Source organism: Lissotriton vulgaris, chromosome 6, assembly GCF_964263255.1.
Source record: "Lissotriton vulgaris chromosome 6, aLisVul1.2, whole genome shotgun sequence".
In the NCBI taxonomy this organism is placed as follows: Eukaryota; Metazoa; Chordata; class Amphibia; order Caudata; family Salamandridae; genus Lissotriton; species Lissotriton vulgaris.
This window is the reverse complement of record NC_141694.1, coordinates 678,927,602-678,941,933: the sequence shown is the minus strand read 5'-3', so window position 1 is coordinate 678,941,933 and position 14,332 is coordinate 678,927,602. Positions and strand designations below refer to the sequence as shown.

The window sequence follows — 14,332 nt, the reverse complement described above, 5'->3', positions numbered from 1 at the left end:
CTAATGAGTGGCCATCTTGAGTTGCTGCCACTACCCATCTTAGTAACAGTTTTAAGTATTTGTGGATTAAATAAAGATTTTGCTTCCAAAGTCGGTTGAAGATACGAAACTCACTTGACAAAATGTTATTAATTCACTGGGATTAAATGTAACTGCAGAGATTTTACGCTGTATGTATCTCATCTATTGCAGCTGAGTTTGGAAGTTACTTCATTAAGTTTACAATTATTGTGTCATATTTTTTCCAGTTTATTCACACTATTTGTGTAATGGAAGGTTCCAGTAATTGTTGTTCCTCTGCTTATGAGACTGTGATTTATGCCTGAGCACTGGGCCTTCACGCTGAGAGTGTTTCATCACTTGGGTTCAGCCAAGGCATTTGGGGCTGCACCTTAGTGTGCAAGGTTGAGTTTAGGCATATGGGGCTGTAGCTCCTCATGTGGTGCTACATCTTTGCATTTGATGTTGTGATTTCGCATTTCAAGCTAACGTTCATTTGACATCACTTCCTTTGTTATTACCAGGGTCATAGTTCATGTGATCTAATTTCCTGTGATGTAATGGAGGACAAAAACCAGAGTGTGATGTCACCTCGGCCACCCCTGGCATTATAATGAATTAACATCCATAACAGTATAAACAAACTTAAGTAAACAATTTACGTATGATTTGTGAACTTCTAAACAGAGAAGAGCAAAAGGTATGAATATCAAACGTTGGCTTGTGAATTGGAAAAGAAGGAAGTAAGTAGTTTAGCGTGAAATGCATTCTTATGTCAAATTTTGGCACAGGGAGGCATTTAAACAAGCACACCGCACACAACTACTGCTCGCGTTCTGTTGTTACTGTGTGAATGGTGCCATTTGTGTAAATGTTTACTGCCAAAGGCACATAAGTACGCAAAGAGGCCTATTCAAGTAATTGTAGGAATTTTGCATAGCACAAATTTCCCAAAATTTAATGAATGATACTGGTGTAATTTTAATTTTGCCTGGGCCTATTGTATCTACGAGTTCTGAGCCTGCATTCCAAACTAGAACATGTTCATGCTACCGCCACAGGATCATCAAGTTCAACTTTCATTCCTACTTTCTCCCTGTCAAACTAAGTTTTGAACTTGTGTTCTTTCTTTCCACCAAGATCAAAAATGTGCTAGGGCAATGAACATTGTAATGAACACAATGTTCCAGTGCCCTGGACAACTCTTACCAATGTCTGGCAAAAGCACAGTTGTTGCAATGCATTAAAATAAATAAAGGCCGATATGTATGGTTAAAATCAGTGCTTAGTGGTCCTTGTGCTGGCTCTCAGTAATTAACTGCAGCAATGAATGAGAGAAAGAAGGAAGTAAAAGCAAAATTCTTTAAACGCACTCAAAAAGCATCACCTTCATGATTTTTTACAGGGCAAAAAAAGAGTAAACACTGATAACCACTGATTATTACAAATTTTGAAAACATCAGAACACTGGAGAAACCCCATTGGAGTTCACAATACATAGAATCTGAATAGAGGAAAGCTTAGAAATATCATAATGCCATTGCAGTATCGTCGTGGCTCTTACTAATATGATGTATATTAAAAAAAATATGTTGTTACATTGATTGACATTTTCGTACATTAATATTGATGGTGCGAATTAGTATATTCTTTAGGAATGTGTTTTCTGACGACTTACCATTTGTATTTTGTATAGCCCGAACACTGTTTTTATAACCTTAATTAATAGCCATCAATTTGAAGTGATTATGTTAACAAATGTGTTGTTTAATTGTAATGTGGCCTCGCTATAACTAATATCTCCGTTTTAAAATGTTTTAGGCATTGGCTATGGGAATGATGACTGAATATTATCATTACATCTTTACTACATTGGTAAGTTGTGTACTAACCATACATCTATCTCAAATAGAAAAAACATGCATTGAAAAATTCACAGTTAACTTTCAGATATCTTTTTTAATTTTGCGAGTGTGTAATGCATTGCTGTTTTTCAAGCAAACTTTAAAGCTGCTGTTTAATGATTTTTTCAAAAGGTCAAATGTTCTTTTCACAGGAAAAATAGACAGTTATTTAATATCCTTCAACATAGTCATAGAAAATGGGCAATCCTGTGTTACATTGTACATGTCATTTGGACACATTCACAAAGAGACACAGACACATTCCCGACACACAAATACATACACCAATGCATCAACTTCCGGACACAAACTCTCTTTGCCACACACATAAAACATCATATGTTATCACTGTATTCCACACACTCATACACACACTCACGAACATCCACACTGACCCAAAATCTCTCATCGCCCACATACATCAATGCTCAAACCCATTTGGAAACACACTGACTTAGTATTTGGTGAATGGAATAATTGCTCAAAACGTGATGGATTTCATGTCTGCCATATTACTAGTGGCATAGACTATAATACTCATGTAATATGGCAGATGGGACATCCACCATGTTTGTGATGGAGTATCTTGCCTGCAAATTCTAAATAAGGCACGTACATATAAACACACACACTCAAGTGCATGCATACACATGCCCAGACCCTCTCTTTCGCACAAATGTTATGTTATGTTATGTTATGTTATTTTTATTTGTACCGAGCACAGCTGCCCCAGCAAAGGGGGGTCCTGGCGCTTTGAGAAGGTAAACACAACACAACATTAAAAGCGGGCAGAAAGGAGAAGAGACACAACAGATGAGCTAAACAAATAAAAAGGTCTTGATAGCCCGTCTAAACTGAAGGAGCTCATCGATGGCCCGGATTTGTGGAGGAAGAGAATTCCACCAGCTCGCTGCCAGGACTCGAAAGGAGGGGCCACCAATTCTGCTCAACTTAAAACGCGGGACCACTGCTAAGTTCTGGCCTAGCGATCTAAGAGTGCGAGAGGGGACATAGGGGATCAGCAGTTTCTCCAAGATTTGTGGGGAAGTGCCCATGAGGATTTTAAATGCAAGGCAGAGAACCTTGAATCTAATCCTCTGCTGCACAGGGAGCCAGTGGAGAGAGCGCAGGGCATTGGACACTGAGAACCGCCTAGGCAGACCTGTCACCAGTCGGGCCGCAGCGTTTTGAACCCGCTGGAGCCGCAGAAATTCTGACTGGTTAACCCCCGCCAGTAGGGAGCTGGCATAGTCCAGCCTGGACAGCACTGATGCTTGGACCACCAGCTGTCTTGTGGGTGCATCAAAGAATTTGAGGATGGGTCGAAGTCCTCTGATGATGCCATAGCAAGAAGCCGCCACCTTCTTGGTTTGACAGATGAAACTCAGAGAAGGATCAAGCCACACCCCCAGGTTTTTTATCTCTGCCGCTGGGAGGGGAGTCACACCCAACTCCGAAGGCCACCATTTGTCACCCCACAGAGCCACCTGTTTACCAACCACCATAATCTCCGTCTTCTTGGTGTTTAACTGGAGACAGTTGGAATTCATCCAGTTAGCCACTTCCCGCAGACCATCACAGACCCTGGGAGCCTCCAGGTCTGAGTCCCCACTCAGTGTGACCGCCAGCTGCGTGTCATCTGCGTAAGAGACCATGGTCAGGCCCCACCGCTTGACGACCGCAGCCAACGGTCTCACATACAGATTGAAAAGGGTGGGACTCAGCGATGACCCCTGTGGGACTCCCTGGTCTAACGGGTAGGATGACGACTTACCGGGCGGGATCGCCACCTGGAATGACCTATCCGTAAGGAAGGATCGAAACCAGTGCAAGGCGGAGCCAGAAACGCCCACCTCCTCAAGACGCCGAATCAGAATCCCGTGCGAGACCGTGTCGAAGGCGGCACTGAGATCTAATAACAATAGTGCCGCCATCCGACCGGAATCCAGCACGGACCGCAGATGCTCGACCATCAAGAGAAGGGCTGTCTCCGTGCTGTGACCCGCACGGAACCCGTTCTGGGTAGGGTCGAGAATGTTAAGCCTAGCAAGATGGTCTGTAAGAGTGGCATTCACATGGGCCTCCGCTATTTTCGTGGCCCAAGGGAGAAGGGAGATAGGGCGGTAGCTTTCAGGTTTAAGGGGGTCAAGGGTCGCCTTCTTCAGAATTGGCGTGACTACTGCCTGCTTCCATCTGACGGGAACCACTCCAGAAGAGAGGGACAGGTTGATCAAGGACAGCACCGGGGTGCGGCAAACCGGCGCCAGGGTCTTGAGTTGGGCCGGTTTCAGCGGGTCTGCCGGAGATCCAGACTTGATTTTGGCGCTGAGAGAGTCAAACACCTCCAAAGATAAGGGGGGTAAGATAGAAAGACATTCCCCCTCACCTAAGGTGCGACCAACCTGCTCTAGCATCAGGGAACCCGTTGGAAAAGTGCGATAGATGGCTTGCACTTTTTCATGGAAGAAAGAGGCCAAACCCTCACAATGTGAGTCCGAGCATATTTCCACTGCAGTTGCTCTCTTCGCCATCAGGTCCTTTAATACTTTAAAAATAAGTTTCGGTGGATTGGCAGGATTCTGAAACTGTTGAGCATAAAAGGAAGCGCGAGTTTTACACACTGCCCTGTGGTAGATCTTGACCTTGGCCAGATAACATATCTTCAGATCTGGGTCGTACAACTTCCTCCATAATCTTTCGGCCTGTCTACAGGCCCTCTTAAGAGATGCCAAGGAAGTGTCATACCAAGGACTCGGCTCCTTCTGATGACACTTGGACCAACACATAGGAATCAGAGAATCGAGGGCACCAGATATCCACTCACAGAAGGAGTCGTATCCACAATCGACCTCGGTGAACGGACCTAAAGGAACCTCCTCGAGCAGATGGTAAAAATCCTCCAGTCTTAATTTGTTCCAGTGTCGTTTAAGAACAAGTCTGTCCTGAGATAGAAAAGGAGAGTCAGACAAAGAGCATGCCGTTTTCACCAGCATGTGGTCTGTCCAGACCAGCTGGGAGGAACCAAGAACTCTGAATCCTTCTAGATTTGAGAAGAACGGGTCAAGAGTATGACCACCTCTATGTGTGGGGAAAGTAATCATCTGCGAGAGCTGTAGAGCTTCAAGATCCGCCAGAAAGCTCCTAATAGAGGGTAAAGAAGGGCAGTCCAAATGGAGATTAAGATCTCCCACAACATTAAAATTTGCGCATCCTAGTGCCTCTGTACTAATGTACTCAGGAAGAGCAGCCCTAAAAACAGAGTAACAGCCGGGAGGCAGGTAAATTAATAAACCAGAGAAGGTAAACTGGTGACTAAACGCTATTTTAAATAAGGCACCCTCACACCGCAAAAGTTCAGCGGCTTTCCACTCGCAGGGATAACACCGTTTGGTGGCCATCGCAATGCCTCCACCTCTAGTCGTCCGATTTAAAGTAAAAATAGCATACTCTGGGGGAAAGGCTAGGTTAATTATCGAGGAGTCAGAGTCCTGGATCCACGTTTCCGTCCGAAAAAGCACATCCGGCGAACCATCAATGAGAAGGTCGTAAACCTCCTGAAGGTGCTTTACCACTGATCTGACGTTTAAGCTCCCAGATACTCAGGTCCCGTTGCCCTACCCTCTTTATAACAGGCCCCAAGGAGCGTATAAGAGAGGGGGGTTCCAATGACCAAGCACCACACCTACAGTGATATGGGCCACAAAGCGGGACTACAGGCGAAAACTCGCAATGTGTACATCGGTCCCGAAGGGCCAGTAGATCGGCCCTACTATAAGTTCTCAAAGGAAAAGTCATGATGGCCAGGTCCAGAGTTCTGCCGCGGGCTGCGCCTCCTTAGCGCGTACGGGCAGGACTCTGGCACGACTCAGGCACAGCGAAGGCGCGCCCACTGCGCGTAACCGCTGCGCGTTGGAGGGAGCTTTAAATAGGCGTCCCTCCACTCAGCCGGAGCACTAGACCGCTCGTCAGCAACACCCACCCAGAGTGAACACCACTCCAAGATGGCGCCCAAAGTGAACACCACTCCAAGATGGCGAACAAAGTGAACACCACTCCAAGATGGCGCCCAAAGTGAACACCACTCCAAGATGGCGCCCAAAGCCAATCCCACCCCAGAAACCGGACCCGCCAAAACAGCGGTGAAAGAGCCGATTAGAGTGCAGGTGAGGGGGTTACAATAAGTTCTATTAAAATCAGGGCAAAATACAACTAAGAAGAACACAAATAGTTATAAGGGTAGCTTTAAAAATGATAGCGCGGTATTTAGGCGTATAGCGCGATGCACAGTGCGAGTACCTTCTCAGGGCAGTCCACAGGTCAGGTCGCCTTAAATAGGCGTCCCTCCACTCAGCCGGAGCGCTAGACCGCTCGTCAGCAACACCCACCCAGAGTGAACACCACTCCAAGATGGCGCCCAAAGTGAACACCACTCCAAGATGGCGCCCAAAGTGAACACCACTCCAAGATGGCGCCCAAAGCCAATCCCACCCCAGAAACCGGACCCGTCAAAACAGCGGTGAAGGTGCAGTAAAGCCACTGAGAAACATACTCATGCACACATGAACACAAACATAAATCCTCATTTGGTAAAGCTCTTACATGCAAATCTACTTGAAGACTCTGAGCCTGATTCACAAACTGCACTTTTGAGTAAGTTTACAGTTTTGAGTAAGATTAATACTTTTCGGTGTTCACAAACTGCATTCATAATAAATATGTACTATGTGTATATATATTTTTTACATTAATTTATATTTATTTATATTTGTACTATTTAAAAAGATTGTATTTGTATTGTTTCCCTTGGGATTTTATGTTAAGTGCCTACTTCCATTATTTTCTATGAGAGGGTCTTGCAATACCAGTGCTTGCCCATGCGTAGTGCCAGGCTTGCTACAAATGTGTAAATTACTACAAAAGTGTAAATTACTACAGAAATGCAGTAAACTTACTCAAAAATGTAATTTACCTTTGTTAATGGTGTCATTAGTCTCCCTATGCCCTCCTCGCATGCTTGTTTCCTCATTTACATATGTACACACACTGTTTCTGAAATGCAAACAGTCAGATATATTGACCAACACATATTGATCAACACATGGGTACAACGCTCACACAGAATCACACCCGTGTGAACTTTCCCTCTCTGTCCCTTTCTCTCTCTCTCTCTCTCTTTTCTCTCTCTCTCTCTTACAAACATACATACACAGACTCAGGCTCCCTTATATACATCAAAACATATTTATAAAATTGCTCCTTTCCCCCCACACAAAAATATATTTCCACATTGGTGAACACAGAGGCATATACCAAGTCACAAGTACACACACACACATGCATATGTTGGGCTGTGGGTTTAATGTCTCTTTATCAAGTTCGACCCCGCTGACCTAAAAAAATTCCCAGATCCACTACATTGCCTATCACAACATCATCAAAGTAAGTATATATTTACCATTCTTTACTTTACATCTTCTTTCCTAGACTAACCTCACCTTGTAATGTTCATGTCGAGGTATTGGATGAAATCTTTTTGTCATGCAATACTGTGAGAGCATACCGGGATTGAAGCATATTTACAGTGATTAAAAAAACCACAAAAGTAATCAACTAAAGCCATACTATTTTGACGATCAGTATTCAGGTTAGTTAAGTGAAAGACTGCAATGCCAGCACAACAGCTGCGCCCGCCCCTTGCTGCCCATACATGCCACCCATACTTTTAAAATGTTGCAATTCCCCCAGCTGCCCGACTCGAAAGTATAAATACACAATGCAACAAACGCAGGCCAAAAACCAGAGTGAAATGAGTTCATTTAGATTTGACTACCTCAGACTTAGTCCTCGAATTTTAAAATGACTGACAAGGGCTGGTCTGAAGGTTAAACGTGATTTAGTTATAAAGGGCCCAAATGATAATTCTGTGTGAAAGCAATGATTCATGACCAGCGTCCAAAACCGTAACGTAATGCTTTTATCACCGGTTTCAAAAGCTGAAACATCACACACAGGAACAGGACCATCTATCAGTGTGACAATAACAGCCTACATGCAGCAGGCTGAGAGAAAAGGTTACTCTAGCATAAAACCCCCTTCTTCCTTCTTCCATGGGGTCTTTGTGGCCGCGTGGACATTATTTAAATCAGCGTATTCACGCGCGGAGACAGGGTCCTATGTGAAGAGTGCTGTGGTGCTCAGAAATTGAAGAAATGGTTGTAGGGGCAGAGGGGGTATTTTATAAGACGGTACCAGGCAGGGCGGCCTTTACGCGAACAAATCTTCTTTCTGTAACACAGAGATCCCGCACAGCTGGCCTTTCTCTGGGAGATCATATCGGTAAATCTTGAAATATTACAGTTTATGAGAATAGGCGCACCACTAAGCAGCTTTCCGAAATTGCTTCTATATTAGCGAGGAGACGCTAATTAAAAACATCGTCCTTTGATATAATTTACTTCTTTTGTGTTTTTTTCGTGTATTTCCTAATGAGGCCCTGGGGCCCTCTGTTTCCTTTTTAAACGTTTCCCTAAACAGGCGGGACTCCTTCAGAATACACACGCGTCGTGTTTCTAGAAGCTTCCAGCGCTTCCCATGAGGTTAAGGCAAGAAGCAATCCTCAGTTGACACCCTAAGAGAGCACGGCGGCGATTTGCAAGCTACGGACTTGTTTTCTGCTGCTGTGGTTTATTAATTACCTCGTACCTGATGTGCTGAAAGACCCTTCAAATGCATTTTTAGATCACAGCCATTACAGCAGTTCTGAGACGCGTATTCTCGAATGATTGATTCGGGGGCCTAATGGTAAAGCTCATTAGTGCACTGAGCCTTTGTATGTATTTATCATATTTTTGTGTAAACGCGAATGTGATTCGGGTAAGTTATTCACGCGCGGATTTATTTAGTGCGTCCTCACAGCCTGAGAAGTTTAAAGAGAAAGAGGAAATATTTTTTTCTGCAAAGCAGGGGACCAGTTTGTGACGTTGCCATGTTCCTTCCTCCCTCAATTTAAGGACTAACTTTGCCAGCCAGAAATAGAATGTGATGAAACCTGGGCATTGGAAAACACACCCTGGATGCCACCGTGTTACCAGCATTATGACAGATTACCTCAAAATCTCTAATTGGAATCTGGAATGCTAACTACCTCTGAGATTAGGTCTGTGTTCAACTACCATCCTTGAGTCATTTATCATTGCTCTTTCGGGGAACGTGGTCATTATTATGCTAGCGCTCAACTGGATGCTGGGGACGGGCTCTGGGAAATATCCCTCCAAGATACAATCATTTCACAGAAATATGAAATTGGCCATGGGAATGAGAAAATGATAAGGAACGAGAAGAACCGTGTAGGACATATGCTGTGACTCCACTCTTTATCAAGACTAATATTAGAGCGCTCTCTCGCTAAGAAGCCGCACGTGCCATCCTTAATAGATATACTTCTATTTGTACATAAAACAGAGGAAGGCGCGTCTCTAAAGAAGGTTCGATCACATCAGAGCTCTTTAGGGGAATCAATGATGTATAATAATGATGAGGGAAGGAGAGTTGGCAGCGATGCATCGTTTATCAGCATGGATGCTACTTGTGTTGTGCCAATCTCCACTGTGACATGCTTCTGATAGATAAAACCGTCTTTTTTCTAAATTGATTAACAATTAGAAGAAAGCTATATCCAGCAAGTGTATTGATCCCTTCATTAACTTTAGTGTTTAGGGAGAAATGGGTAGGTTTCAAATATAAAACATTGAATTTACTCTGCTTTAAAAAACAGGAAAGCATCATCCCTTTCATAGTAAATTTAATTTCATTTAATTGATGAAAAAATTTTTTATTTGTTGAGCCAGCTTACAGATATAGATAGTAAACTCTATAATTAATCATTAGAGACTAACATACTGCTATAAATTGTAAATGTGGCTGGTGGTGTTATGTGACATGTTGCACAATTCCGTAGCAAGGGTTCATGTCTGACATCAAGCACATACAAATTAGGCAGTCAGTGGATAATTCAAAATTAAGTTATTGGACACTATATTCTCAGTGTCATTTTATACTCTTTTTATTAGAGAAACCAAATTAAATATTACAATCTCATCTTCAATGGTGCATATGCACAAATTCTCAACTTCAATCCTCGACCAAAAGTGGCATTTCAATTCAGGAGAGGCCAGGGCGTTAGTAGCATCATTCCATTGGAGAAAGAGTTAGAGAGAGCCATAATAATGTCCTGGCTAAACTATTTAATTATAAGGTATGTACTGTCTACATGACTTTGATAAGTTAGGTCCTTGCTGATGTTTGGCCCTAAAAGTGGGAAGTCAAAATTAGTGGCCACTTTTTCAGTTACAGTAGAGCAAAACATTAAAAAGAACTACCCTTGAAGGTGTGATCTTGCCCTAACTTCCATTTCCTCAACGTGCTTTGCAAGACTACTGTCTTCTGAAAATTCTGTCTACTCATTTCTTCATCCTGTTTATGTTGCCAGGAAGACAACCTTCCTCATCCATGTTAAATTCTTAAACATGTTCCTTCAAAAATCTACCTCTGCTCTCTAGTTTTTGCCTATCAGAGCTCAGAAGCAGCTATTGCGATTTTATTAAGACATTATTGTTAACTGTCCTTGCTGCAGATTGCAATTCAAGTCAGAATGTGCTCGGAAGGTGGGAGCAGGATCCAGGAGCGGGGGTAAGGTGCAGGGGGGGTTACACCTAATCCACCCACACACTGTTGGACTATTCATCAACACTTACAAGCGCAAGAGAACACGTCTTGAACTGGATCGAACTGCAAATGCTATTAAACCTTTAGTTGTTGTCAAATGACTATTAAACTCTTATGTGGTCCAAAGCGTAAATAGCTACCACTCTACGGCACCAAGCAAATTTTACCCGGCTCCACATTTCCCTGCTTTGTGCACTGTTTAGAATGATGTTCCCTACTGGTGCACATGACTGAAGTGCAGGAAAAAATGCTGCACAAAAAGTAGTCTGGTATTTGAGCACCTGATACTCTCACTGGTGATTAGTGCGCTATACAAATCGTCATAACATATGCAAATCAAGATGGTAAGATTGTGCTAGCATTTGAGTGCCAGAGCCTCAGCTTCTTTCCATTTCATTCAATTCTACATGTGGCCCATGTTTTATTACGGCGTTAAAATATTTGTATTAGTATTGCTTATAAGTGAAATTTGTTCAATACCTTCACAAAATCTTTATTAAATGCGATTATTTATTCAGAATTTAGATTTAACTCCCTTCTCTGTCTGACCGCTAAAATGCAGCAAGGACAGGGAACATTTGAAAGAGGTGTATCACCTGCATCAAAGCGAATAGAACAGACACATGCTTTGGTGAATTCGAAGGACAGCTTTGTCTAGAAAGATTAATCCCCAACACACATGCCATCAAGTCCCAAGCAGCATTGTTCCATTGAAATGGTTTACTTTTTTTTTAATTCAACACTCTGCTACAGTGTTGCGCACCTAGTCCCTTGCAATCAAAGCCTCCGCGGAATGAAGAGGAAAACAAATAAAAAATACAAAGTAGTATAAAAGGCATTCATCATCTTAAATGAAACGCGGCCTTCCTGCAGTGAAATCCTCATATTCCCAGTTGCATCAATGTCCTATTAAATGCTTTTCATTGTACAATAGAAAGGGAAGACAGACCGAGGCTTCGTAGACAGAATGTGGTAAACATGTAAATATAAATAATACCCTCCCATGATGTCTACAGGAAATTCCTGCAAATCAAGCCATTCTTTTCAAGAAACATAAAACACAAGCTGTTTGATTTGTTTACAATACCACTTAATTGCTGAATCTTTATTGGTTAAATATAACAGTAACTCTGGCTGGTTCTTAAATTGTGTGTTTCTTAATATACAGTTGGAATCTTGACAATCCTGGCTGTAAGATCCTGGTTCTAGTATTGTACTGGGCCCTGCCAAATAAACGTGATAGCATTTTAGAGCCTTAGGGTAGAATGCAACATTATTGAACACTTTGGTCTTATTAGCCCCTACCTAACTCAAGGGGATTTTATCACAATGCTGTTCCATACCTATTCGGCCATAGCTTCTTGTTCTAAACCTTATTGCATCTGACAATATTTGCCAAAGGACCATATTGCCCGATGGCGCAATAAATGATAAAAAATGTATTTTACCTCATTTCTCCAGCTTTCATGATATGGACTGTAGCAAACAGATTTAAAACTGTATTTGTTCCTTCCCTACTAAGAAACAGCGTATGCTGTTATTGCCTCTTATACAAATCCATATTTTTCACATTTCAAAAGTGGAAAGTAATTTGCGCACCTCCTTATTGTGTTAATCAGAGCAGCAAAAAAATGGAAGCATCTTTAAGCATCACGTTTTGAAGTAATGGAAAATATTTAGAAAAGGATATTGACCAAGTTTTCTGAAACGATGTGCACACCATCTCCCATTACACAGGCAGAAAAAAAGACGCAAGATGGATGTGCTCCTTTTTTGCTCCACCTGGAAAATGTACACAACATGTGCTGAGGACTTCCAAGTATAATGCCCTCCAAGGAATATGCCTCTTTTTCACTCATGCCTTCACTCTGCATGCAATTACAATGCAGTTGTTACAACAACCGCATTGTAACAATGCATACCATTACCCTGCAAGTCGAAACGACTTGTGGAGGGGGGCGCTGGATGTTGGAATAGTATAATTTACTATTCCAACTCCAGTCTATGTGGACAGTAGGGAAGATGTTGGATTTTAAATCCAACATCTTCTCCCCACTCCGCAAGACGATGTAACGACTGCGCTGTAATTGCATGCAGGGTGACGGCTTCGTTGTGAGGGCTGTTTACCCCTCCTAGATGGGCATTTTAACAGGAGAATATTTGCATATTAATTGGATGTGTTTGGATGGATATAGGTCTCTCTGTGGTTTCCGAATCCTTCAAAGATAATATTTAAAAGAAGGGTGCACCTCAGTGGTCTACAAAATGAGGATTTCAAGATAACCACTGCTATGTTAATGGCTCGCTTGTATATATATTGTATTAACTATATTCCACTGAGTATCATCAAGACCCGAATTGGATCTAGGCCTTGTGGACAAACATTGCGATGACAGAATCTAAGAATGTCCAAATACCCTCAGGCAGTTCTTTTCTACCAGTTAAGCACGATGATGGTTTAAAGTAGGAGAACGTACATTGATGCACTATATAAATATTTGCATATATTTCTATTTCAGGATCTCTTTCTACTTGACATGGAACCCTATCGATACAGTGGTGTGAACATGACTGGGTTCAGAATCCTAAACACTGAAAATAGCCAGGCAGTCTCCATCATGGAAAAGTGGTCCATGGAACGATTGCAGGCACCACCTAAGCATGACTCCGGACTGCGGGATGGATATATGACGGTAGGGACATACTTCTTGAATGCATATAGTAGCAATGTGGGAGTGACAAAAAAGTGTCTCCCAAACCAAGCCACAACTCTGCAAAACTCTTACACAAATAATTATACTGTAGATATTTACAGACATGTTATTTGCCATTTTGAACTGCAAAACAGTACTTCAATGACCTTTAGATTATTCACTGATGTGTCTTACCGAGATGTTGGGACAGGGCTTGTTGATTTTTCATCTACAACTATGCAAGTTTCTTTAGGTAATCATAAAATGGCAATCTCTGAAGCTATCTTGCAGTGTATGTCAGGACAGTAAAACATATTTAGAACACCATCCCAAATTACCATTATTTATGATAAAGATTTAGATGGGGAAATGTACATGCAAAAATGTAATTGGGTGGTTTGAAACCTATTTTAAACTTTGTGGTTAAATGTATGAAATATGAATGTGTTGCTCCAAAAAGATCCTTCACACGATATGGGTTTTGTGGTATGAGCACTATATGAATTGCTGTATTCGCCAACATCTTTCTTTGATCAGACTAGATAAAGCAGCAATATTTTTTATGGATAGATATTCAAGATCACAAAGACTATATAACTGTTGATTACAATTGAAGACTTTATTTTTGCTGAATCTTGATTTAGTAAATGCATATTATTGTGAACATATTTCTAGAATAAGGTAGACACAAATGTAACTAATGGTAGACAAGGTATTGCATTTTTGTTTGTGAGTTGTGGTTTGCATGGATGTTATGTTAGTTAGTGATTAGGAAGCTAACTCTACCTTGCGAATTTCAGTGATTTTTCAATTTTAGTTCGTAAGCATAACTACTTTAAGTCTTGTTTTAAGTAAATTCTGAGGTCTTTTTACGTTATGGTATAATTATCAAAGCCAACAATACATTCACTTTAATCTTGGTTCTTCAGGAATATATATATATATACATCCCATCCCTAATGTTGCTAAGAGAGCCTCTTGGATAGAAATTAAATAAGTAACCCTCCCCCT

At 41.9% G+C, this 14,332-nt stretch overlaps 1 protein-coding gene across 1 annotated transcript in view; it reads left to right on the top strand.

Moving 5' to 3' along the window:
- The window catches only part of GRIK2 (glutamate ionotropic receptor kainate type subunit 2), a 1,496,154-nt gene that overhangs the window by 508,865 nt on the left and 972,957 nt on the right, over positions 1-14,332 (top strand). The window contains exons 5-6 of the mRNA XM_086926667.1: positions 1,822-1,875; positions 13,148-13,321. Of these exons, the coding sequence (XP_086782793.1) occupies positions 1,822-1,875; positions 13,148-13,321 (228 nt within the window). The remainder of the gene's footprint in view (positions 1-1,821; positions 1,876-13,147; positions 13,322-14,332) is intronic.